This window comes from Oryctolagus cuniculus, chromosome 5, assembly GCF_051225735.1.
Source record: "Oryctolagus cuniculus isolate XC-2025 breed Fujian yellow rabbit chromosome 5, ASM5122573v1, whole genome shotgun sequence".
NCBI lineage: Eukaryota > Metazoa > Chordata > Mammalia > Lagomorpha > Leporidae > Oryctolagus > Oryctolagus cuniculus.
In genome coordinates this window covers 101,827,964-101,853,266 of record NC_142871.1, presented here as the reverse complement: position 1 = coordinate 101,853,266, position 25,303 = coordinate 101,827,964, and the positions used below count along the sequence as shown (strand labels likewise).

At 37.1% G+C, this 25,303-nt stretch overlaps 1 protein-coding gene and 1 pseudogene across 8 annotated transcripts in view; one reads left to right on the top strand and one right to left on the bottom strand.

The window, feature by feature from the left end:
• The window catches only part of SMAP1 (small ArfGAP 1), a 187,920-nt gene that overhangs the window by 112,242 nt on the left and 50,375 nt on the right, over positions 1-25,303 (top strand). For 2 of the 8 annotated variants that reach the window (XM_070073896.2, XM_002714529.6), the window contains 3 exons: positions 361-436; positions 6,776-6,856; positions 13,076-13,156. In XM_070073896.2, the coding sequence (XP_069929997.1) occupies positions 361-436; positions 6,776-6,856; positions 13,076-13,156 (238 nt within the window). Of the gene's footprint in view, positions 1-360; positions 437-6,775; positions 6,857-12,113; positions 12,290-13,075; positions 13,157-25,303 lie in introns of all 8 variants that reach the window. The other 6 variants (XM_089333044.1, XM_002714530.6, XM_089333045.1 and 3 more) reach the window with 4 other exon arrangements.
• Positions 20,574-21,086, bottom strand: LOC127493181 (small ubiquitin-related modifier 1 pseudogene; annotated as a pseudogene).

The window sequence follows — 25,303 nt, the reverse complement described above, 5'->3', positions numbered from 1 at the left end:
GATGTTAGTTTCCTTAATACTTTTTTTAATACTTAATACTGAAAACCCAGAATGAACTTGAATTTAGAGTTTGCTAATGAGGGTGATAGTAGTGGAAGAATTAAGAATTGTGGTCAGTTACTTTTCTTTCTAGAATTAGGTTGGGTGGTTTTTGATAAATAAGTAAATAGGAAAGAGGTAGACTTCGGGAGAAAGAAAAATGGGATACAGAATTTAGTTGAAGAATTAGTGCTAAGGAATGTAATAGGTTGGGGAGCAGGACATTTAAATTTGGAATCTAGACTTTGTGGAAAGGAGTAAATAAAGACAAGTGGCCATTGTTACCACACTCATACTTTTCCTTAAGTTACTTGTTTTCAGAGCGGTGGAATTTTTCATCCGAGATAAATATGAAAAGAAGAAATACTACGATAAAAATGCTATAGCTGTTACAAATGTAAGTAAAATCTTTATCATCAATTGATGTTTTTGAATGGGTTTAAAACTTTTAACGTTCAATACAACCCAATTGTTTGTTGTAAAAAGTGCTAGTTACATATGTTTAAATATTTGAATACAAAAAATTCTTTGGTCATGAAATGTTGCTCTTGCAAAGCAGAACTCCCAGTTCAGAGAGGAGCATATTCTAAATGAATCTGATAATTACATATGTGGCACTTAATTAACTTTCTGAAATTTAAAGAAGATAAAGTGACTAAATGTAAAAAGGAGAGATGATTATTTGCTAGATTCTGAAAATGCAGCAAAAAGAAAACAGGCAGTTCTATTTTCCCTGAAGGCTTTGATGAATTTGCTGAGTAGCAGCCTAGGAATATATTAAAACATGGCATTTGAGCTGGTTATTATCAAGCATTTTAGTTGAGAACTTATTGTAATAATCAAATATATCAGCTATTTTTTTTCCCGACTAAATGTTTCTATCCCACTTAATTATAGTTTAAGGCTAATTGCCTTTATTATTGAAATCATTTCTTGGCCTTTGATTCCTAGATTAATAAACAAGCTATAAATCGGTTAATCTTCTGGTTGAAGTCATATCTCAAGGAACTTAGAAGACAATATATATAGTTTCATCTCCTTTTGCATGCAAACTGGGTTTTCCTGTAAGTCCATATGGAGAGACAATATACTAAAACATTCAAATCTTAACAAAGTAATATTTCAGTGCGTTGTCTTTGACCATGGAAAAAACTTGTTTAAAAAGTTTTAAATTATCATTAGTGTATATTTTGGAATGAAGAGATCCCTCTGAGTAGTTTGATCTGCAGTACAGTGAGTATGAAATGAAATACGAAAGACTGATAAAAATTAACAATTTGTTGAACATTATATTTTAAAATATCCATAAATTTAAGGTTAATTTAAGCATTGTAGAGCGAGGAAGTAATAGTACTTTAAAGTATAAGTAGCATATTTTCATATGAAATGTTAAATAATTTAGTATATTTTATAAAACATACTACCTTATATTTATTATTCTTTTTAAAATCCTAAATATTTATTGTTGTTCTGTTATATTTGTATTTGTAGATTTTTTTTCCTTGGCAATAATTTGAAAGTTATTTTTATGTAGTAAAATACAGGAAAACAGTTTTATCTTTGAATGACAACTGTGACAAATGTTATTATCGAGCTTGATTTGATAATAGTGTATTAGGAGAATTTCTTCATTCATGGATATGTGATGGAATAAAATATTTAAAGATTAAATGTAGCGATGCATGTAACTAGTCTTCAGATGATTTAGGGAAATCTGGCAGCTGTGGGTTGTATGTGTTGTGTGTGGATATATGTAAGAGTGTGTATATGTCTATGGAGAGAACAGTGTTAATGTTTGGTGAATAGTAGTGATGTTTATGGAGGCATTTGTTCTACAGTTAGTCCAGTTTTTATACACTTGAGAATAAAAATTTCACGGCATGGGTTGTATACTGTTGGGTTTATGTTACTAATGAAATTAAAATTTGGAAAAATCAAAGATGTAAATCACATTTACTCAAGGGAAAATATATCCCACCTATCCCTTTCTAAGCAAAATAATGATTGAAGAAAATGAGTTTATATTGTAGGGAAGTTCAGAGTATTTTTCCTTTTTTATGTTGGTTACTGTGCAAGTAACTATGATAATGAGAATTACATTATATATTTATATCCAGTGTTTTGTCTTCAGTAATAGATAGAGCTTTATCATAGTAGAGATAAGACCAGATTTAAAGTTAACACAGTATGAGGCAAAATATAAGGAACTTGTATCTAAGGTATTTAAGGAGTATTAAATCACTTATTGAATATCTAAAGAGAAATAGTTTGAAAACTAGTTGTATTCTGATAGAGATGTCTCGAGTGGCTGTTAAATAAGATTCAAGTGACTGTTACCCTCATATTAAATGACACTAACTGCTGTGGATTTTGTATTTTTTGGTCTGATTTTTTAGTTTGTCTCCTCTTGTTTCAGATGTCATTTTTTAGCAGTATATGTTGCTGCCCTTAATTTTCTAATTTTCAACAGCGGCATTGCAGGAAGGACCTAAAGATAGAACCTTTCTCTCTGTGTAAAGCAGTGGTTTTTGAATCTTTTTCAAACAAAAAACAGCACACATTTCTTGTCCTCTATGATATGAAAGTTTCAAATACAGTAACAAGACACAAAGCAATAAAGAACAGAAAACAATGGCAAGGACTTTTTGCTAATTTTCTGAAATATGTCTCACTGCCTTCCATGCTGCCCATGTCTGCACGCTGCCCCCCTGCAAGAGACTTAGAAAGAGAGACAGAAGAAGATTGACAGAGAGAGCTCCCACTCCCTGGTTCACTCCCCAAATGCCTACAATGGGTCTGGGCCAGGCTGAAAGTGGTAGCTAGGAGCTCAGTCAGGAACTCACTTGAGTTGTCATCAGCTGCTTCCTAGGTCTACATTAGCAGGAAGCTGGAAACAAGAGCCATATGTGGCTATTGAATCCAAGCAGTCTAATAATACAGGATGAGGGCATCTTAACCAGTAGGCCAAATGCCTGCCCCCCAGGTTGTTTAATGTGTATCTAAACTAGGTCTCATCAGAATGCATCATAAAGAGTGTGAGATGGGATAGGATAGAACCTCTGCCATTCTTATGGATTTATTTACAGTTGTGTAGATTGGCTTCAGCAAGCTATTCTTAAGTATGGTGTCTGGTCATATAAACATCGTAATTCTGAGAAAACAGAGGCTTATATGTATTGTTTTCATGGAAGGAATTAGTGGTATAGACTTTATAATCTTGATTATGGTGTGTTACTGTAAACATAAATTATGAGAAGAGGCTTAAAGGGGAAAAGCAAAGTTTAGATAAAGGCAGAAACAAAGGAAACTATGTTCTAAGTATAAGTGCTTTTGTATTGGAAAGAATTTTCACTGGTTGGTAGTCTCAAACAGAAAAAGAGGTATTTTAGGTATTTCTCTTTTTGTATACTCTAAAGTGTATGGTGCTGGATACTTTGTGTTTATTTGTATTAACTGTTTTTTTTTAATTTATTTTTTTTAAAAGATTTATTTATTTATTTGAAAGAATTACACAGAGAGAGGAGAGGCAGAGAGAGAGAGGTCTTCCATCCAATGGTTCACTCCTCAGTTGGCCGCAACGGTGGGAACTGCACTGTTCTAAAGTCAGGAGCCAGGAGCTTCTTCCAGGTCTCCCATGCGGGTGCAGGGGCCCAAGGACTTGGGTCATCTACTACTGCTTTCCCAGGCCATAGCAGAGAGCTGGATTGGAAGAGGAGCAGCCAGGACTAGAACCGGTGTCCATATGGGATGCCAGCGCTTCAGGCCAGGGCGTTAACCCACTGCGCCACAGCGCCGGCCCCTTGTATTAACTGTAAATACTTTCTTCCCTTCATCCCAAGGTGTGTGTTAGCCTCTTATTTTGAGCTTAGGTAAGGAGTGACAGAGACTGCTGTTGAAGTCCCCTTGGATTTTCAACTCCATTTATTCATTTAGTTATGCAACAAACATTACTAAATATATGCCATGTGCAAAGCACTGAAATTGAAAAAACTTTTATCCAAAAATAGCTTACTCTCAAACATTTAGCAATACAATGTACATGTAAAATGAATTGTATTCTAAGGTAGATTATGGTAATTGTTAAAACAGAAAATGCTGAGGGAACACAGAATTCAGGTAGCAGTATTTTCTACTACAACTCTTACAGGATATATGTTTGAAATGATCCTTAATAGAGAAGTAAGATTTCAGCCAAAAGGAAATACACTGATATGCAAGAAGAAGAGGTTGAAAATACAGAAAAGACATCTTATGCTGATGGAACACTTTATGACATCAGTTCTAAAATGAGATGAGGTGGAAGAAAAGTTCAAGTGTGTCATTTGGTGTTTGAGATTTGGTGAGTGGACCATGAGGTGAGTGAGAAAGAGGACTTTCAGGTGTGTAAATGAGGAGAAGAGAATAAATGCAGTATGAGGGGGCAAGTCTCGAAACGCAAGATGGGGTTTTGTGGAGGACTTGAAAGCCTGACTGTTCAGAATTTGGCACTTTTTTGACTAACGGATAGTTATTATATTAATTTTAGTAACCATTTAACAAGTTACAGAAATTTAATGTCTTACAACAATACAGATTTACTCTCTTACATTTCTTTATGTCAGGAATGTGGGCATAAGTAAGTTTTCTGATCAGGATTTTAGTAGGCCAAAATCAGGGTTGTCCAAAACTGTGGTCCTCCCTGAGGTTCAGAATCTTCTTTCAAGTTCACAGTTATTGTCAGTATTCATTTCCTTATTGCTGTATGAATGACTGAGGTCCCATGTTCTTGGCAAATGCCAGCTGGCACCCGCTGTCAATTCCTAAGGGCTACTGTTGGGCATTTGCTGGATAATCCCATCACCTCAAAGCATTTCTCTCACAGTTCAGATCTCTTTTTTCAGTAAGGGACTACTGTCTTTTAAGGACTTACCTGATTAGGTTAGACCAGTTCAGGATAATCTTTAGATTAATTCATCATCAATGATTTAGGATCTTAATTATTTCTGCACAATTCCTTCTGCTTTGCCATTTAATAACCTGACACAGGGAGTGCCATCCATTGTATTCATAGAACTGCCTATAGTCAAGGGGAAGGCATCATTAGTGTGTATACACCTAGAGGATGGGCATTTTCATGGTTATCTTGGAATTTTGCCCACCACGGGATACAGAATGAGTCTGCCCTTTCTGGTTGTCCCTTAATTCAATGAGTGGTAGGGAAAGTTTGAAACACACTTACTGTTCAAATCTGACCTGTCTGCACTAGCTTACTTAACCAACAGTGAATCACAATAGGAAGCATGGTGATGAAGGGAGTTCCCATATCTAGCAAGTCTTTAGTAATCCTTGACATACTCTAAATGCTCCTATTTCCAATTTATATTTTTATGTTCTGCTTCTACAGAGTTGGAACAATGTGATCCTTATTACAGATTATCATCTTCTGAAGTGATTTTGTAGCTTTTTAATTTTTTCCTTTCTACATAAAATAGATTTCTAGCAAGTAAATATCCAATAGGACTAATCAGCTTTAAGCCAAGGTATAAGGCATAGTTTTGACCCTGAAAGAATGACCCTGAATTTCTTTGTAATGTGTGTATTTTCTTATATGTGTAACTGTCATTAGTAATTATTAATAGCTAATTTACACAATTAGAGCAATGTGCAAGGGAAAAAAACTCTACAGTATATAGTCTTGTGTTATGATTTAAGAATTACTCTTGTAACTAATGTAACAAGCAAATTGAAGGACTTATTACCTTGCAGTGTTATTTTGACATTTCATTATGACCAATCTGTAACTGTGCCATCTCTTTTTAAAATTCCTCATAGGCACCATTGACATGGTAAGGCAATACAGAGATGTCAGTTTTATGGTTTCAAAGATCTACACATTTTGTAAACATATTTCAGTTATATTTTTGCAGTAAAGAGAGCAGGAAGATAATGCTTCCATTAAAGTGATCAACTACGCATGTAGAAATTGGGTAGGAAGATACGTGAGAAAGCTTTCAGAAGAAACCCATTTTTTGTACATAAATTGCCTCTGCTGCATATATAACGGTCTCTGCTGCATGTGTAACTGCTGCATATGTAACTGTCTCATAATGCTTTGTGATAATTCAGCAAGTATAGCACTGGAAATGGTGTTTGCATGCTGATCTTTGAGGAGGTATATAAATTGCTTTATTGTAAGCTGCTCAGCTGGTAAACTACATTAATCTGTTCTTTTTTTCCTCTCAGTTTTTTTGGCTTTCTTAAAATAATTTATTAAAATTTTAATTCACTTTTTTAGCTCTGTTTTTATTTTTCATTCTTAAAAGTTATAAATAAAAATGAAAACTTAGTTGCTTGTCCTTAGTTGCTCAGGTGAGATGTCTTTATGCGAGATGTCTGTATGCTTCCGAGCATCAGTATTTCAGTAATTACATTAAGTAGGAAGAAATTATCAAGAGAAGCTTGGTTATTTTTCAAATAGTTTGGTAAATTCTTATCTAAATACTTTTAAAATTTTGTACCCTAATGAAACCTATGTTAAATAATACAATATTCTATACAAAATCCTTTCAGATATTTCACACAGAAATTTTAGGAAAGCAGTGCTTTCCTCTTGATACATTGTTTTCCTTTGTTAACATATATCTAAGTGCTTCTATAACTCAGAGATACGCAGGTGTTTGTTTCTTTCCTGTGCCTGTTAGTTCTGATTCCTTTCTTTTTGTTCTTTTCTCCTTATTTTTCCACCTGCATTCCACAGATTTCCTCCTCTGATGCTCCTCTTCAGCCTTTGGTGTCCTCTCCTTCTCTGCAAACTGCTGCTGAGAAAAACAAACTGGAGGTATGGTAGTGTTTTAGCTGGCTGCATTTTGTAGCACTCAGTGGTAAATGAACTTCCTTTTGCAATGTGCTATAATTTCAGAGTGCTGTAATGATTGTTACATGTTTTAAAAGTGATTTATTTATGTTCATTGAAAAACAGAGGCAGAGGTGTCTTCAGTTGGCTGATTCATTTTCTGAATGCCCCGACAGCTGACAGTGGGCTAGGCTGAATACAGGAGACTAAAACTGAATTCAGGTCTTCATTGTGGGTGGCAGGGACCAAAGTTCTTGAGCCATCACCTGCAGCTCTTGTTAATATTGAGCTGCTTCCCAAAGAATACATTAGCAGAAAGCCATATTAGAAGTGCAGGAACCAGGACCTGAACCAAGCACTCTGATGTGGGATATGGGCATCCCAAGCAGTGACTTAACTGCTGAGTCAAATGCCTATCTCGTTTATATTTTGAATGAACCCTAGTATTAAATGTGTTAAATACAAAAATTTCTAAAATATTTTCCACAGACATATTTAAAAATCTTTGTTTAATTTCAGAATGACTGATTTATTGGTGCCATAGATATATCTCAACGGTTAAGAAGTGATTAGTTTGTTTTTGTTATGTCTTTTACTACTTTATTCTTTGTAGGAACTTTTTGAACTATTAGAAAAATCTGATAAAAATTTTTTCTATGATTATGTTATAACTGCTAGCAGAAAGTTAATGCCAAGTTCCTTTATTTAAACAGTAGATAGATAAAATATATGTTGTAAGGGATCATGAATTTGGACTCCTCTACAATAATTGTTAGAATACATTGTGGGTGTGGGTGGTTAGGCTGCAAAAGTGATACTTACCCTGATGTGTTTTTACCATCAACCCTACAAGTATTTGATAGTTTGTTTCCTTTAACTATCTTTTTCTTTTGTGTTATATTTATCTTAACTGTATTAGATGAGGCATTCTTTCATTTTTCCTATGCTTACTCATTGATAAATGGTATAATTTCACATGAGAGGTACAATGACAAAGATATAGCCCCTTTCCTAAAAGAACTTCCAGTCTAGTGGATGGAAACAAATTACTACACAGCAGTTTATAGTGCAATAAAATAAGTGCCATGATTGAGGTGCACTTACTGTGCTACTGCTAACACAGGAGGCATCCTTTTGATTCATCTTGCACTCTGAGCATAAGGTATAAGGATTAGGTGGCTTGTGAAGAAACATGGGTAAAGTGCAGTGTTTGGGGTGTTGCAAGTTGAATGGTATGGCTTTAAATAGGAGCAGGGCAGGGCGAAAAGTGGGAGAGAGCCAGCCCCTTGGGAGCTCAGTGAGGGAGTTAGATCTTCATTCTGAAGGTCCAGATGCTTTAATGATAAAGCTTAAGTGGGGAAGGACTGACAGGATCAGATTTTTAGGTTGTAACACTATTCTCTGGCTTTATGGATATTAAATTTTGTGATGATGAGTGAGGAAGAGGCTTGTGGATCTGTTGTTTGAATCCAAGAATAAACTGATGGAACATGTACTAAATTGGAAACAGAGTAAATGAAAATAAAAGTGTGGTTTTAAGAGATCTGAAGAAGATTGAATCCATAGGAGTTAGCCATTGATGAATTGTGGAAGCATTTTGAGAAGGCTTGTGACTTGAGTATCTCCATTGAAAATGGTGTGATTTAGTCAGGTAAGGATTCAAACCAAAGGGAAGGAAGAGACTGGAGGAAATTAAAGAAAAATCAGGAGATTTAAAACTTAGACATGGTGAGTATGACTATGCAAGATCTAGGTGTCTAGGTTGGATATACATATAGATATGTAGTCCAGAGGAAAGAGCCAGGCTGCAGAGAGAAAAGGGGGATGGAGGAGGAGAGGGACACTGCGCAGAGCAGAGAAAGGGAACTTGTGAGATTTGAGTGACAGTTTTGGAGCAGAAAGGGCCGAGTTAAAAGTGTGTAGGCTTGGGCCCGCGCCACGGCTCAATATGCTAATCCTCCACCTTGCAGTGCCGGCACACTGGGTTCTAGTCCTGGTTGGGGCGCCAGATTCTGTCCCGGTTGCCCCCCTTCCAGGCCAGCTCTCTGCTATGACCCGGGAGTGCAGTAGAGGATGGCCCAAGTCCTTGGGCCCTGCACCCCATGGGAGACCAGGATAAGTACCTGGCCCCTGCCTCCGGATCAGTGCGGTGCGCCGGCCGCAGTGCGCCGGCCGCGGCGGCCGTTAGAGGGTGAACCAACGGCAAAAGGAAGACCTTTCTCTCTGTCTCTCTCTCTCACTGTCCACTCTGCCTGTCAAAAAACAAATAAACAAACAAAAAAGTGTATAGGCTTGGGTGATTTAACTGTAGTGGTTTAGGTTGGCAGGCAGGCTCAGGAAAGGAACTCTCCAGGAACATGGGGGTTGCTATGAGAAAATCAAAGGAGGCTGAAGACCAAGACTGACCTTTTGAAAATTTTCATTGAAGATGTTTCTCACTTGTGAAAGGGAAAGGAAAATCTTTGGTTATACTTACTTTTAAGCTATGTTGTTTCTGCCTCCAAGTCTCTGAAAAAAGTGATATAATCTGGTGGTCTTCAAAGTCTAGTGTCTGTACCCCAGGCAGTCCATTTGGAATATCTGTTTGTGCTTTTTCCCTTATCCTTGTAAAATCTGTATTTTTATATGTTTTATAATGTGTATATTATATTGTTATATATGTATTATAATTAAATCTACACATATGATGGTGTATACATGCTGATAATTCTTAGGAGTACCTAATCAACCATTTTGGAGACTATCTTTTTTCTTTTCTTTTCTTTTTTTTTTTGACAGGCAGAGTGGACAGTGAGAGAGAGAGACAGAGAGAAAGGTCTTCCTTTTCTGTTGGTTCAACCCCCAAAGGCCCCTGCGGCTGGTGCACCGCGCTGATCTGAAGGCAGGAGCCAGGTGCTTCTGCTGGTCTCCCATGGGGTGCAGGGCCCAAGCACTTGGGCCATCCTCCACTGCACTCCCTGGCCACAGCAGAGAGCTGGCCTGGAAGAGGGGCAACCGGGACAGAATCCGGCGCCCCGACCGGGACTAGAACCCGGTGTGCCGGCGCCGCTAGGTGGAGGATTAGCCTAGTGAGCCATGGTGCCGGCCAGAGACTATCTTTAATGGAATCTCTCATGTATAATTTTATTATAATGAAACCCAATATGTACTTTTCTCTATATATATCAACTTGAAGGTTGATACCAGTTTTCTTGCACTGGAGGTCTGCCATTTTCCTGCAACATTTATATGTGTAGCAACCCAGATTTCAGGAACTGCCATTTTATGATACCAAACACTACCATATTTTGTTCAGAAAATAGTTCAGGACATCTCAGGTTCTTATAGTATTCTTTGATCATTTAGCAACTTCTGACTGTACAAATGGGAATCATCATGGGTCAAGCTGTATGATCTGAGTTTAGAGCCATAAAGTTTCTTCAAAGCCTGAAATCATAGTACCACTACCAGAATCAGAGTAGATGACAGCCGTATTTTGACAATTGAAATTTCAGAGTTAAGGAACATCAAGTAATTATTTCTTTTATGTTATATAGTTAATTATTTTGATTTATTTTGAATGATTTCATATGATGTGTTCCATCATAATAATAAAGAAGTCAAATGTCTTTGTCATTCATGACTGTGGCTTCCCTGAGAAATAACTGTCTTTATGTATTAGGACTGCTCTAACAAAACACCATAGACTGAATAGGCTATAAGTAACAGATGTTGATTTCTCACAGTTTTGGAGGCTAGGAATTCCAGAATCAAGGTTTCAGCAGCTTCAGTGTTTTGTGAGGACCCACTTCCTGCTTCACGTGATAACTTCTTGTGACCTCACATGGCAAGAATGAGTGAAGGATTTTTAAGGGGCTTCTTTCGCAAGAACACTAATCCCATTCATTAGAGCTCTATCCTCATAACCTAATTACCTCCTAATGGCCCCCACCTAATATATCACATTAGGGATTTGGGTTCAACATATGAATTTTTTAAAAATTTATTTATTTGAAACACAGAGTTAGAGTGAGAGAGTGAAAGTGAGAGAGAGAGAGAGAGAGAGAGAGATCTTTCATCCATTGGTTCACTCTCCAAATGGTCACAGCAGCCTGGGCTGGGCTAGGCTGAAGCCAGGAGCCAGTAGTTTCTTCCAGGTCTCCCGTGTGGGTGCAGGGACGCAGGGACCCAGGCACCTGGGTCATCCTCCACTGCTTCCCCAGACGTATTAGTAGGGAGCCAGTTTAAAAGTGGAGTAGCTGGGATGAGAACCAGTGCCCATGTGGGATACTGGCATCCGGTATTAGAGTCAGGGGCCTTACTTATTACGCCACGACACTGGCCCCTCAATATGTGAATTTTAGAGTGCACACAAACATTCAGAGCATACTGTAACCAACAATTCTGAGAATTTATGGAGCAACTGAACTGCTATTGAGAAAAACAAACTGGAGGTTTGGTAGTGTTCTAGCTAGTTGTATTATGTAGTGCTCAGTAGTAAATGAACTTTGTTTTGCCAGGTGCTATGATTTGGGAGTGCTCATTGTTAACACACACATATTTAATTATTTGGTTTTATTTATTTTGTATTTTATTTGAAAGGCAGAGAGTTCTTCCATTCTCCAAATGCCCACAGCAGCTGTGGCTGGGCCAGACTAAAGCCAGGAGCCAGAAACTCCGCCCACATCTCCTATGTGAGTGGCAGGGACTCAAGTACTTGCGTCATTAGCTGCTACTTATGAGGGTGTACTTTGCTAAGAAGCTGGATTGGAAGCAGAAGCAGAGGTGGGACTTGATCCCAGGTACTCAGATACAGGATGTGGGTTTCCTGAGCAGCAACATAATTTGGTGCAACATAGCACTTACTGCTGTTACTATTTTTAAACTAAAAGGTTTTTTTCTTTTTTTTTTTTTGAGATGCAGAGAGACAGAAAGAGACAGAGAGCTCACATCTACTGTTTCTCTCCCTAAATGACCTGCAACAATCAAGGCCAGGCCGTGCTGAAAGCCTGGAACTCAATCCAGGTCTCACATGTAGGCAACAGGAACCCAGCTACCTGAGCCATCACCTGCTTCCTCCCAGGGTGCACATGAGTAGGAAGCTGGAATCAAGAGTGGAGCTTCAAACCCAGCAACCCACTGTGGCACGTGGGCATCCCAATGGGCATTATTATTTTTTTTTTTAAAGATTAACTTATTTATTTGAAAGAAAACAAGAGATAGATTGATTGATTTCTTCCATCCACTGGTTCACTCCCCACAGGCCTCAATGACCGGGGCTGGGCCATGCCAGAGCCAGGAGCCAGGAGCTTCATCTTGGTCTTCCATGTGGGTTCAGGGGCCCACGCAAGAACTTGGGCCATCCTCCACTGCTTTCCCAGGCTATTAGCAGAGAGCTGGATTGGAAGTGGAGCAGTTGGGACACAAACTGGTGCCCAAGTAAGATGCTGGCGTTGCAGACAACGGCTTAACCCACTAGGCCACATTGCTGGCCCAGCAAATTGGCATCTTCACCACTAGGTCAAATGCTTGCCTCAGTCTTAAAGTTGTATACTCTCCTGTCCTTCTGGATAACGCAAATTATGAATACCATAATACCATTATAGTATATCTCAACTACCATACACTACTCAATTGGCTCTAGTCCCCAAGCATTATATTTAACATTTTTTTTTTTTTAAAAATTGTATACTTACCTTTTCCTCCAAATATAAAATGCTGGTAATGGACAAAATATTTTGCAATATTTAAAATTGAAGTGATTTTATTTTTGTCTTCCTGTTTACGTGTTATAATTTGCCTTTACCTGTATGTTAAGGAAATATGTTCCATCAGTTGATTTACTCTTTCTATTTATTTAAAATTCAGTATTACGGATGCTATTAGGAAGCCTATTTTTATATAAGAATGCTGTGAGAATGGAGATGAGATCTCATTTGTTTGAAACAAACAAACATAAAACAAATACTAACATGTCAAAGAAGTTGTTAATTGTCTCACTTGTCTTAAGTTTTTGAGAGATACGCTTTATTATATCACCAATATGTAATTTCAGTGGGAATATGAATTTTGCTGTGTTTACTTTTATATTTCAGCAGCACCTGTATGTTAGAATCATTGAATATTTCCACCTTTCTAAAATGACCCAAATGATAAAATAAAAATGAGTTAAAAGTTGCCATGTTTTAAAAAGTAAACTTATCAAAAATTTGGGCTATATTTTAGAAAGAAAAGGAAAAAAAAAAGGAAGACAAAAAGAGAGAAAAGGAGCCAGAAAAGCCTGCAAAGCCACTTACAACTGAAAAGGTAAAATTCTTTTTTAAAAAATGTGTTACCTATATATTAATGACTTGATGGATATTTATGATATAAAAATATTCATTCTTTAAACAGTAATTATTGAATGATTACTGTGTGCTAAGCATGTCCTTCTGGCTTATTCATTGTGAATCCATTCAATCCATTATATATGGTGAGCATGGCTCACCCAAGTTTCTCAAGAAGTCATCTTTTGAATGGCATAGAGAATGGTATTTTAGCTTTCATACAAAACTTCAGTAGAAATTTAGCAAATGAAAAGATTGTACTTGATGGGGCCTTCAGAAAAGATGCTAGTATTTGATAATTTGAAGCATAGTTAGGATTAAGGTGGAAGGTAAGAGTATTATCAATTCAAGAGAACAGCTTGAAGACAAGAATGAGACCTGGAAATAGATAAATAAGGTATGTCTTAAAAATAGTCAAGAAAGAAATTTGTCAAGTATAGAAAGAAATGAAAATATAAGGTCAGAATGATAGACTAAACTCAAATTATTGATGTTTATTGGTTTTGGGGCAGAAAGGCTTCCAAAGTTTCCCTTGGAAGCGCTTTGGAGTTGTTTTTTTTTTAAATTTTTTATTTAGTCAATATAAATTTTCAAAGTACAGTTAATAGATTACAATGACTCCCCCCCCCATAATTTCCCTCCCACTCACACCCCTCCATCTCCCGCTCCCTCTCCCATTCCATTCACATCAAGATTCATTTTCAATTATCTTTATATACAGATCAATTCAGTATATATTAAGTAAAGATTTCATCAGTTTGCACCCACACAGAAACACAAAGTGTAAAATACTGTTTCAGTACTAGTTATAGCATTACTTCACATTGGACAACACACTAAGGACAGATCCCACATGAGAAGTAGGTACACAGTGACTCCTGTTGTTGACTTAACAATTTTTTTTTAACTTTTATTTAATGAATATAAATTTCCAAAGTACGATTTATGGATTACAATGGCTTCCCCCACATACCGTCCCTCCCACCCACTACCCTCCCCTTTCCCACTCCCTCTCCCCTTCCATTCACATCAAGATTCATTTTCGATTATCTTAATATACAGAAGATCAGCTTAGTATACATTAAGTAAGGATTTCAACAGTTTGCTCCCACACAGAAACATAAAGTGAAAAATAATAGATGATTGTTTTTAAATGATGATGAAATCAGATCAGACCTATTGTGATGTTTAATCCCAGTGAGAGTCAAGTTGGGAATTGATAATTTCTTTTTTTTTTTTTTTTTTTTTTTTTTACAGAAGATCAGTTTAGTATACATTAAGTAAAGATTTCAACAGTTTGCACCCCTATAGAAACACAAAGTGAAATATATTGTTTGAGTACTCGTTATAGCATTAAATCTCAATACACAGCACATTAAGGACAGAGATCCTACATGAGGAGTAAGTGCACAGTGACTCCTGTTGTTGACTTTACCAATTGACACTCCTGTCTATGGCATCAGTAGTCTCCCTATGCTCCAGTCATGAGTTCCCAAGGCTATGGAAGCCCTCTGAGTTCTCCGATTCTTATCTTGTTTAGACAAGGTCATAGTCAAAGTGGAGGTTCTCTCCTCCCTTCAGAGAAAGGTACCTCCTTCTTTGAAGACCTGTTCTTTCCACTGGGATCTCACTCGCAGAGATCTTTTGCCAGAGTGTCTTGGCTTTCCATGCCTGAAATACTCTCATGGGCTTTTCAGCCAGGTCCGAATGCCTTTAGGGCTGATTCTGAGGCCAGAGTGCTTTTTAGGACATCTGCCACTTTACGAGTCTGCTGTGTATCCCGCTTCCCATGTTGGATTGTTCTCTCCCTTTTTGATTCTGTCAGCTAGTATTAGCAGACACTAGACTTGTTTGTGTGATCCTTTTGACTCTTAGACCTATCAGTGTGATCAATTATGAACTGAAATTGATCACTTGGACTAGTGAGATGGGATTGGTACATGCCACGTTAATGGGATTGTATTGGGATCCCCTGGCATGATTCTAACTCCACCATTTGGGGCAAAAATGATGCTGAAATTCTTATGGAGACACAGGAGACTTCGAATAGCTAAAGCAATCTTGTACAACAAAAACAAAGCCGGAGGCATCACAATACCAGATTTCAAGACATACTGCAGGGCAGTTGTTATCAAAACAGCATGGTACTGGTACAGAAACAGATGGATAGACCAGTGGAACAGAATAGAAACACCAGAAATCAACCCAAACATCTACAGACAACTTATATTTGATCAAGGGTCCAAAACCAATCCCTGGAGTAAGGACAGTCTATTCAATAAATGGTGCTGGGAAAATTGGATTTCCACGTGCAGAAGCATGAAGCAAGACCCCTACCTTTCACCTTACACAAAAATTCACTCAACATGGATTAAAGACCTAAATCTACGACCTGACACCATCAAATTATTAGAGAACATTGGAGAAACCCTGCAAGATATTGGGACTGGTAAAGACTTCTTGGAAAACACCCCAGAAGCACAGGCAGTCAAAGCCAAAATTAACATTTGGGATTGCACCAAATTGAGAAGTTTCTGTACTTCAAAAGAAACAGTCAGGAAAGTGAAGATGCAACCGACAGAATGGGAAAAATCCACAAACTATGCAACAGATAAAAGGTTGATAACCAGAATCTACAAATAAATCAAGAAACTCCACAACATCAAAACAAACAACCCACTTAAGAGATGGTTAGCTCAACATACGGCATGTTTTTTTCTTATTTTGTGTGGGGAGGTACTCTATATATTAGCTACAAACAATAGTAAAAAACATGATATTTATCTTTTTGGGTCTGGCTTAGTTAACTAAGCATAATGGTCTCCAGTTGCATCTTTTTTCTTACAAAAGACAGATTTGATTCATTGTTATGGTAGAGTAGTATTCCACCATGTATATTTATCACATTTCTTTATCCAGTCATCAGTTTTTGATGGATCTCTTGGTTGATTCCATATTTTAGCTATTGTGAATTGATCTGCTGTAAACATGATGCGAACAGATAACTCTTTTATATACTGATTTCATTTCTTTTGAGTATAGTCCTGGGAATGGGATAGCTGGGTAATATGGTAGATCTATTTTCAGATTTCTGAGGAATCTCCAAACTATTTCACAATGATTGTACTAGTTTACATTCCTACCAGCAGTGTATTAGGGTACTTTTTTTCTCTCCACATTTTTATTTTTTGATTTTTGGATGATAGCCATTCTGACTCTCTTGATGTAAAACCTCATTGTGGAGGCTGGCGCTGTGGAGTAGCAGGTAAAGCTGCTGCGCCTGCAGTGCTGGCATCCCATATGGACACCGGTTCGAGTCTCAGCTGTTCCACTTCTGCTTTAACTCTCTGCTATAGCCAGGGAAAGCAGTAGAAGATGGTCCAAGTCCTTGGGCCCCTGCACCTGTGTGGGAGGCCTGGAAGAAGCTCCTGGCTCCTGGCTTCGGATGGACACAGCTCTGGCTGTTGCAGCTTTTGGGGAGTGAACTAGCAAATGGAAGACTCTCTCTCTCTCTCTCTTTCTGGGGCACTGCCTTTCAAATAAGTAAATAAATATTTTTTAAAAAATTGTGGTTATTTGTATATCTGTGATGGCTACTGATCTTGAGCATTTTTTCCTGTATTTGTTGGCCATTTGTATTTCATCTGTTCAAAAATGTCTGTTCGTATCCTTTGCCCATTTCTTAACTGGATTGTTTGTTATGTTATTGAGTTTTTTAAGCTCCTTATATGTCCTGGATATTAATCCTTTATTAGATGGATACTTTGCAGATATTTCCTCCCATTCAGTCAGTTAAACATGTTTACTTTGTTGGGTGTTCTCTTTGCTGTGCAGAAGCTTCTAAGCTTAATGTAATCCCATATGTCTATTTTTGCTTTGATTGCTTTTACTTCTGGGGTCTTTTCAAGTCTTTGCTTATGCCAGTGTCTTGCAATTTCCCCTATGCTTTCCTCTAGTAATTCGAAGGTTTCAGGTTTTAGGTTTAAGTCCTACATCTGTTGTGACTTGATTTTTGTATAGTCTATAAGTTAGGGGTCTTGTTTCATACTTATGCGGAGATCCAGTTTTTTCAAAAGCCTTTATTGAAGAGGCTGTGCTTTTTCCTGTGAGTGCTTTTAGTTTGTGAAAGATTAGTTAGTTGTAGATGTGTATATTCATTTTTGGGCATTCTCTTCTGTTCCATTTGTCCACAAGTCTATTTTTGTACCAGTTCTAGGCTGTTTTGATTATAACTGCCTTGTATGACTTGATTTGAAATCTGGTATTGTGATGCCTCCAGCTTTGTTTTTTATTAAGATTACTTCAGCTATTTGAGGTCTTTTGTGTTTACATATGACGCTTTGGATTGCTTTTTTTCTATGTCTGAGAAGAATATCCTTGGTATTTTGATTGGAATCAAATTGGATCTTTAAATTGCTTTGAGTAATATGGACATTTTGCTGATATTCCTCCAGTCCCTGAATATGGAAGATTTTTCCATTTATGTGTCTTATTTTTATTTCCTTAATGTTTTATAATTTTCTTTGTAGATACTTTCTTTGTAGACACTTCCTGGGTTAAATTTATTCCAATTTATGTAAATTTTTTTTTAGCTACTTTGAATGGGGCAGAAATGAGTTCTTTCTTAGCCATGGGGATGATTGTGTATACAGATGCTATTAATTTTTGTGTGTTGATTTTATGTTCTTCATCTTGGCCAAACGCTATGAGTTCTAATAGTCTCCTAGTGTAGTCTTTTGGTTCCCCTATTTAAGGATGGTATCATCTGCAAGCAGGCATAATTTGAGTTCTTCCTTTCTGATTTGTATCCCTTTGATTTCCTTGCCTTGCCTAATGGCTCTGGCTAAAAATTCGAGAATTATATTGAACAGTAACAGTGAAAGTGAGCATCTTTGTCTGGTTCTGCATCTTAGTGGAAATGGTTCCAGCTTTTCTGCATTCAGTATGATTCAATCTCTAGGTCTGTCATATTGCCTTGATTGCTTGATTGTGTTCAGATATCCAATTTGCTTAAGGCCACACCCCCCCCCCCCCCATCATGAAAGGATATTGTATTTTATCAAATGCTTTCTCTGGCATCTATTGAAATAATTTATATTTTTTATTCTTCAGTTTGTTAATGTGCTGTATCACATTTATTGATTTGTATATGCTGAACCATCCCTGCATCCCTGGGGTAAATCCCACTTGATCTGGGTAGATGATCTTTTTGATGTGTTGTGGGGTTTGATTGCATCTGTTTTCATCAGGGATATCATTGTATAGTTATCTTTTTGTTGTATCTTTTTCTGGTTTTGGAAGTAAGGTGATGCTAGCTTCATAGAAGGAGTTTGGGATGATTCCTCCCTTTCAATTGTTTGAATAGTTTGAGGAGAATTTGAAATAGTGCTTCTTTAATAGTTTGGTAGAATACAGCAGTGAAGTCATCAATCGTGGGCTTTTCTTTGTTGTGAAGGTCTTTATTACTGTTTTAATCTCTGTCTTGGTTATTGGTCTGTTAGATTTTCTATGTCTTTGTGCCTTGGTTTTAGTTAAATAGTATGTGCTCAGAAATCTATCTGTTCGGGATTTATGAATTTATTGGCATATTGCTGTTTGTGGTAATTCTTTATGATTCTTTTTATTTCTGTGATATCGGTTATAACATCTCCTTCTTTATCTGATTTTTTTTTTTTTTTTTTTTGGCTGGTGCCACAGCTCACTAGGCTAATCCTCCACCTGCAGGGCTGGCACTCCGGGTTCTAGTCCTGGTTGGGGCGTGGGTTCTGTCCCTTTTGCCCCTCTTCCAGTCCAGCTCTCTGCTGTGGCCTAGGAAGGCAGTGGAGGATGGCCCAAGTGCTTGGACCCTGTGCCTGCATGGGAGACCAGGAGGAAGCACCTGGCTCCTGGCTTTGGATCGGCGCAGCGCGCCAGCCGTAGTGGCCTTCTGGGGGGTGAACCAGTGGAAGGAAGACTTTCTCTCTCTCTCTCTCTCTCTCTCTCTCTCTCTCACTGTCTAACTCTGCCTGTCAACAACAAAAACAACAAAAAGCTTTTATTTAATGAATGCAAACTTTATAGGTACAGCTTTAGGAATATAGTGTTTTTTTTCCCCCCATACCCACCCTCCCACAGCCCACTCCCATCCCACTCCTACTCCATCTCTGATCTTATTCTTAAGATTCATTTTAGTTAACTATATAGAAGACCAACTCTATATTAAGTAAAGATTTCAACAGTTTATACCCACACACACAAATGTAAAAAGTACTGTTTGAGAACAAGTTTTGCAGTTAATTTTCGTAGTACAACTCATGAAGGACAAAGGTCTTATGGGGGGAGTAAGTGCACAGTGACCCCTTTTGTTAATTTAACAATTAACACTCTCATTTGTGACGTCAGTGATCACCTAAGGCTCTTGCCATGAGCTACCAAGGTTATGGAAGCCTTTTTGACAACAAACTCCGTCAGTATTTAGATAAGGCCAAAAGCAAAGTGGAAGTTCTCTCCTCCCTTCCGAGAAGGGATTGCCCCTTCTTTCTACTGGGGTCTTATTCACAGAGATCCTAAATGTAGTGGTGTGTTGTGTTGTGTGTGTGTGTGTGTGTGTGTGTGTTTTTTTTTTTTTTGCCACACTGTCTTAGCTTTGTATGCCTGAAATGTTCTCATGGCCTTTTCAGTCACATCTGGATGCCTTAAGGGCTGATTCTGAGGTCAGAGTGTTACTTAAAGCAATTGTCATTCTATGAGTCTGCTGTGGGGACTGCTTTCCATGTTGGATATTCCCTCCTTTTTAATTCTGTCTATTATTATTACCAGGCACTTGATGCTATTTATATGATCTCGTTAACACTTAATCCTATTTATAGGTTCATTTTAACACTTAATATGATCATCAAGTATCATTTGTAAGATTGGCCAGGTTGTAACAAATTCCTTCAATTTTTGTTTGTCTTGGAAGGTCTTTATTTCACCTTTACTTGTAAATGTGAGCTTTGCTGGGTACAGTAATCCGTATTGATGGTGTTTTTCTTTAAGGACATGGACCATTTCTGTCCATTGTCTTCTAGCCTATAGGGTTTCTAATGAGAAATTTGCTGTCAATCTGATTGAAGATCCTTTAAGGGTAACCTGGCCTTTATCTCTTGCCCAATTTAGGATGTTTTCTTTGTGTTTTACTTTTGAAAATCTGAATATAATGTGTTGTGGTGAAGATCTTTTCTGGTCATGTCTATTTCAAGTTTTATGTGCTTCCTGTACTTGGATGTACATATCTTTCTCCAAATTAGGGAAATTTTTATCATTCTGCTTTTCTACTTCCTTAGGAATACCTATGACACGTATATTTGGTTGTTTGATAGTACCCCATAAATCCTGAACACTGTTCTCAGTTTTTTGATTTTTTTCTTTCTCTTTTTGACTGACTGGAATATTTAGAAAGCTTTGTTTTCTAGCTTGGATATTCTTTGTTCTGCTTCACTGAGTCTGTTAAGGCTTTTCACTGTATTTTTTATATGACATATTGAATTCTTCGTGTCTAATAAGGACCATCTAAACTTTTGAATGACCCTATTTGTTCTTGATACATTTCAGTCACGTATTCCTCCTTCATTCTCAGTTCTTTGGGAATATTCGTCGATTCTGTAACCTGTAAGAGAAGCTTCAGTGAATTCAGTTGGAACTTCCTGTCTTTGGCAGTAGGAGTCTTTTAGTTTCTTGAGATGTGTTATTATTTTCACTTTGAAGTGAATCTCAGTGCTAACCTGTTCAATGACTTTGAGTTTTATATTCCTTTATTCTGTCTCACAAGTCCTTGGCTGAAAATTTTGCCTCCTGGTTAGACATGTTGATAGTGGCTTTACCCAGGACTCTGCACACAGCAGCTGCCTCTGGTCAATAGTTGGCTTTATTGCCAGTCTGTATGCCAGGATCCGTGCTAGGTGTATAACTTAAATGTACACTTGTAGATATAAAACTTACATTTAAAATGATTAAGCATAAACCCACCTCCAAGGTCAGGAAATAGAGCAGACATTTGCCACTAGCTTCTTGAATTTTTATAAGAAAAGAATTAATTCACAAAGTATATCAAAGTAGAATGAAAAAATTTCAGGAGAGAAAGTAGAGAAGTGGAAATGCTATGGGAAAAATAAGGCCCCTACTTTTGACAATACTTAAAAATGTCACTTAGTTTATCTCAGGCTATGACAAATAGTTGAATCTTTAAAATGAGGAATAGTGATTTTTAAAGATTAAGAAACAAAACCAACCATCAAGCTTATTTTTTTAAACAAACCTTCTATGTCCATAAGATTTCTGAAAATAAATTTTGCTTGATAAATATAAGTAGCCTAACCTACTAATACAAGCACATAATATAATTATTAATCTGTTGAACTTGAAATTTCAGTACAGCCATGTAAATGGAGGCAACCAGTTGTAAATCAAATAAATGATTCTTAGTAAACCATTAAAGCTAAATGAAGTGGCTCCTTGCCAGATGCTGTATTGATAGGTTATGTTGTTCAGCAGTCTGATTGAGACATTTACATAGCCATCATGCTTTCACTTTAATTTAGGCTAAATAAATCCTTCTTGTGATGCCTGAATGCATTTGAGAATAAAATATTTTAAATAATTAATGCTTTTATATAATTATATAGACATGGTCTAGTTGAATAAGCTCTGCAGATGTCTCGGTGCTTTTATAAATGAAATTGGAAGATTCTGTTTTCCTCAAATGATTGAATTTCCACCTTAAAGCTGGATCTTGGAGATTAGTTTGATAATGGTCTTTTTTTGGTAGATTTTTGAAGAAAATAATAGATTTTGTATTGGTATATTTATATATGCATATGTATGCATGATATATGCATGTACAATAAATATGTACATATATGATAACACACACAAGTCTGTTAGGCCTTGAAAGCATTTTAGTACTGCCTTTTTCTTGCCAAAAAGTTTTATTGTGGTGTAGATTGCTAGTTGCTGCTAAGTTTGTTTGGCTCTAAACAGAAGAAAATGTAGTGATACCGCTAAGTAAAAAGAAATCATCTGTCTTGTTCAGTAAATTTAGAAAGTTTCTCATTCGTTAACCAAGATTCTGAGTAGATGTATGGAATTTAAGGAGTTAGGACACACATAAACAAGAAAACAAAACAGAATCATCACAGATAATATCAGGAAAATTTATTTTCATTTTTAGTGTTCATCCTCCCTGATTTTTTCCCATGGAAATACAGGTATCTAATGGGATAATATTATACATGTTATTTTGTATCCTTTTTTGTTTAAAGGTGTATTTTATTCCTTTTTTTTTTTAAATGGAGTATCTTGAGTGCCTTTTCTTATCAATAAATATACCTATGCCTTTCTATCTATAAAAGCATTCCACTGAGTGGATATAGCATAATTTACTTTCCACTGAATACAGTAAAACTCCTAACATTTGTCTGTTAAAATATTGAAAAATAAAAATTTGTGTGTATATATGATGAATGTACAACTGTGTGATAACTTTTAAAACAACTTTTGTTTAAGTATTTATTTCTTTGAAAGGCAGAATGACAGGGAGACAGAGAAAAAAGAAATCTTCCATGTCTTCACTCCCCAGATGGCAAACGGTGCAAAGTCAGGAATCCAGAACTCCATCCAGGTCTCCCGAGTGGGTGCCAAGGAAGCAAGTAATTGGGCTATGTCCAGCTGCTTTCCCAGGCACATTAGCAGGGAGCTGGATTGGAAACAGAGCAGCTGAGACTTGAACCTGTGCTCTGATGTGAATACTGATGTTGCAAGCAGCAGTTTAACTTGCTGCACCACAATGCTGATCCCTTAAGATTAACTTTTAAAATTGGAATTGCCAAGTCAAAGGATAAGGACATTTAAAAGTATTTTGAAAAATACTAACAAACTAATTGTAGAAAATGCAGATGAAAGAAACTAGACTTGATAAGAAAACTTTAATTTGATTCTCAGCTCTGCTGTTTACTAGATATTTGACTACACTGTGTCTCAGTTTTCTCATAGGTACAGTATATCTGTTAATTGCACAGACATTTCTGAGTATCTCCTACATGCTTAGCACTATTGCTTGTTGTCCTTTATCTTGTAGAATAGTTAGTGATATCTTACTTGTCTTAGCAAAAAATATCTTGAGACATTTCTGAATGTCCCAGAGAGGCAAAAATAATTCCTTGCTTAAGAACTGCTGTTTCAGAATCTAGATTCATGAAATTGTTTGTTGGTAGAGGATGTAAACCTATGTGTTGTGTGACCCTGCGGTGCCAGCATCCCATGTGAGCGCCGGTTCTAGTCCCGGTTGCTTTTCTTCCAGTCCAGCTCTCTGCTTTGGCCTGGGAAAGCAGTGGAGGATAGCCCAAATCCTTGGGCCCCTGCACCTGTATGGGAGACCAGGAAGAAGCACCCGGATCCTGGCTTCGGATTGGCACAGCTCTGACTATTGTGGCCATTTGTGGAGTGAACCAATGGAAGGAAGACCTTTCTCTGTCTGTTTCTCTCTCTGTAACTCTACCTGTCAAATAAATAAATAAAATCTTTTTTTATAAAAAAAAGACTTTGGGGGGTGGCGTGGAGGTCAGACTGCTGAACAAGAGACCTTTTGCTAGCTTAGAAGAGGCAGAAATCTTCCGTGAATCATCTAAAAAATTCAAATTCTGTTTTGTACCCTGATGCACGGTTGATGGTGGATGTAGACATTTTAATGACAGGTTCATTCTCTTGAGATCAAAGTAAAACTCAAAAGGCAATTAGACTAAAACAGGATGCCCGCCTTTTGTCAATCCTCATGGCGTGTCTTTTAAAAGATACATGTGAGTATATTGTTTAGAAAGATATGTTGATAGGTTTTTGTGAGGAAATGTTTGGATTAAATTCTCAAGATTGTAAAAGGAATGCTAAATTAAAGGGTTGAAAGGAATATAAAAATGATGAAAATAGCTTACCTTCAAGAATCCTAATCAGAAACAGTGATTGAAAGAGAACAATATGATCAATAATTTCAGTATGAAGAACTTGTAGGCTTCAAACATAAAAGATAAGGAATTGGAGGTGCTAATCATCACATGATTTAATCAGTTCATGCTTTTATACTTGTGTTGAAATATTGCTCTGATGAGGAAAAAAAAGTTGGCATGGGGGTTAAGGTGCTGCTTAGGACATCTGCGTCCCATATTTGAGTGCTTGGGTTCAGGCCTTGGCTCTGGTTCCTGCTTACTAACTTCCTGCTAATGCACACCCTCGGAGGTAACAGTGATTGTTCAAGTAGGTGGACCCCATACCACCCTTGTGGGAGTCCTGTATTGAGTTCCAGCCTCCTATGTTCAGCCTGAAACAGTCGCAGTTATTGTGGGCATTTGAGGTGTAAACCAATGAATGGATGGAAGATCACTATTTGTCTCTTTCTGCCTTTAAAATAAAACTGTAAGTGAATTTTTCCAAAGTTACAAAAAATACTGCATTGGACTCTATAAAATGTACAAATATTAAGAAAAAAGAAAACTTTAGCAAAAGATAGTTGTGCCACAGTAGGAAACAGGATGTGGAGGTTTGAGGATTCAAAGATATTATCATGTTGGGATTTTATTAGACAAGCCTTTGTGGGAGTGTTTACCTTTAACTATTAAGGAGGAAAAGGAAAGGGCAATAGATGAAGAATAATATGAAAAGAATTGAAGTTGTAAGGCTTAGTTTGGCAATAATCCATTTAACCATGATGTAGGATAATATAAGACAATAAAGATAATATTGAGAGTGTCTTCAGTGTTGTGGTAAATGGATTATTTGTGATTTTGAGTAGGGAAGAAATGGACTTGTCCCATGATTTAATATGATGATATCTTGGCTGCGTATGTAAGATGGGAAGGAAATGAAGCTAGGGGAAGACAAAGTAGCTGAGAGGCTATGACATACCAAGAGATAATTGAGCTTGATATAGAAGCCTGTCTCTAAAAGTAGATTAGCCAGCATCTGCTTCTCAAAGAATGATTGAAAGACGTTTTTTAGTATTAACATGTGTTTGCTTTTTAACAAACAGCCTTACCAAACCACAAGAGTTGTTGTATTGGATTCATTCATTTATCCACTCAGTGTGTATTTATTGAGTAGTCACTCTGTGACCAGTACCTTG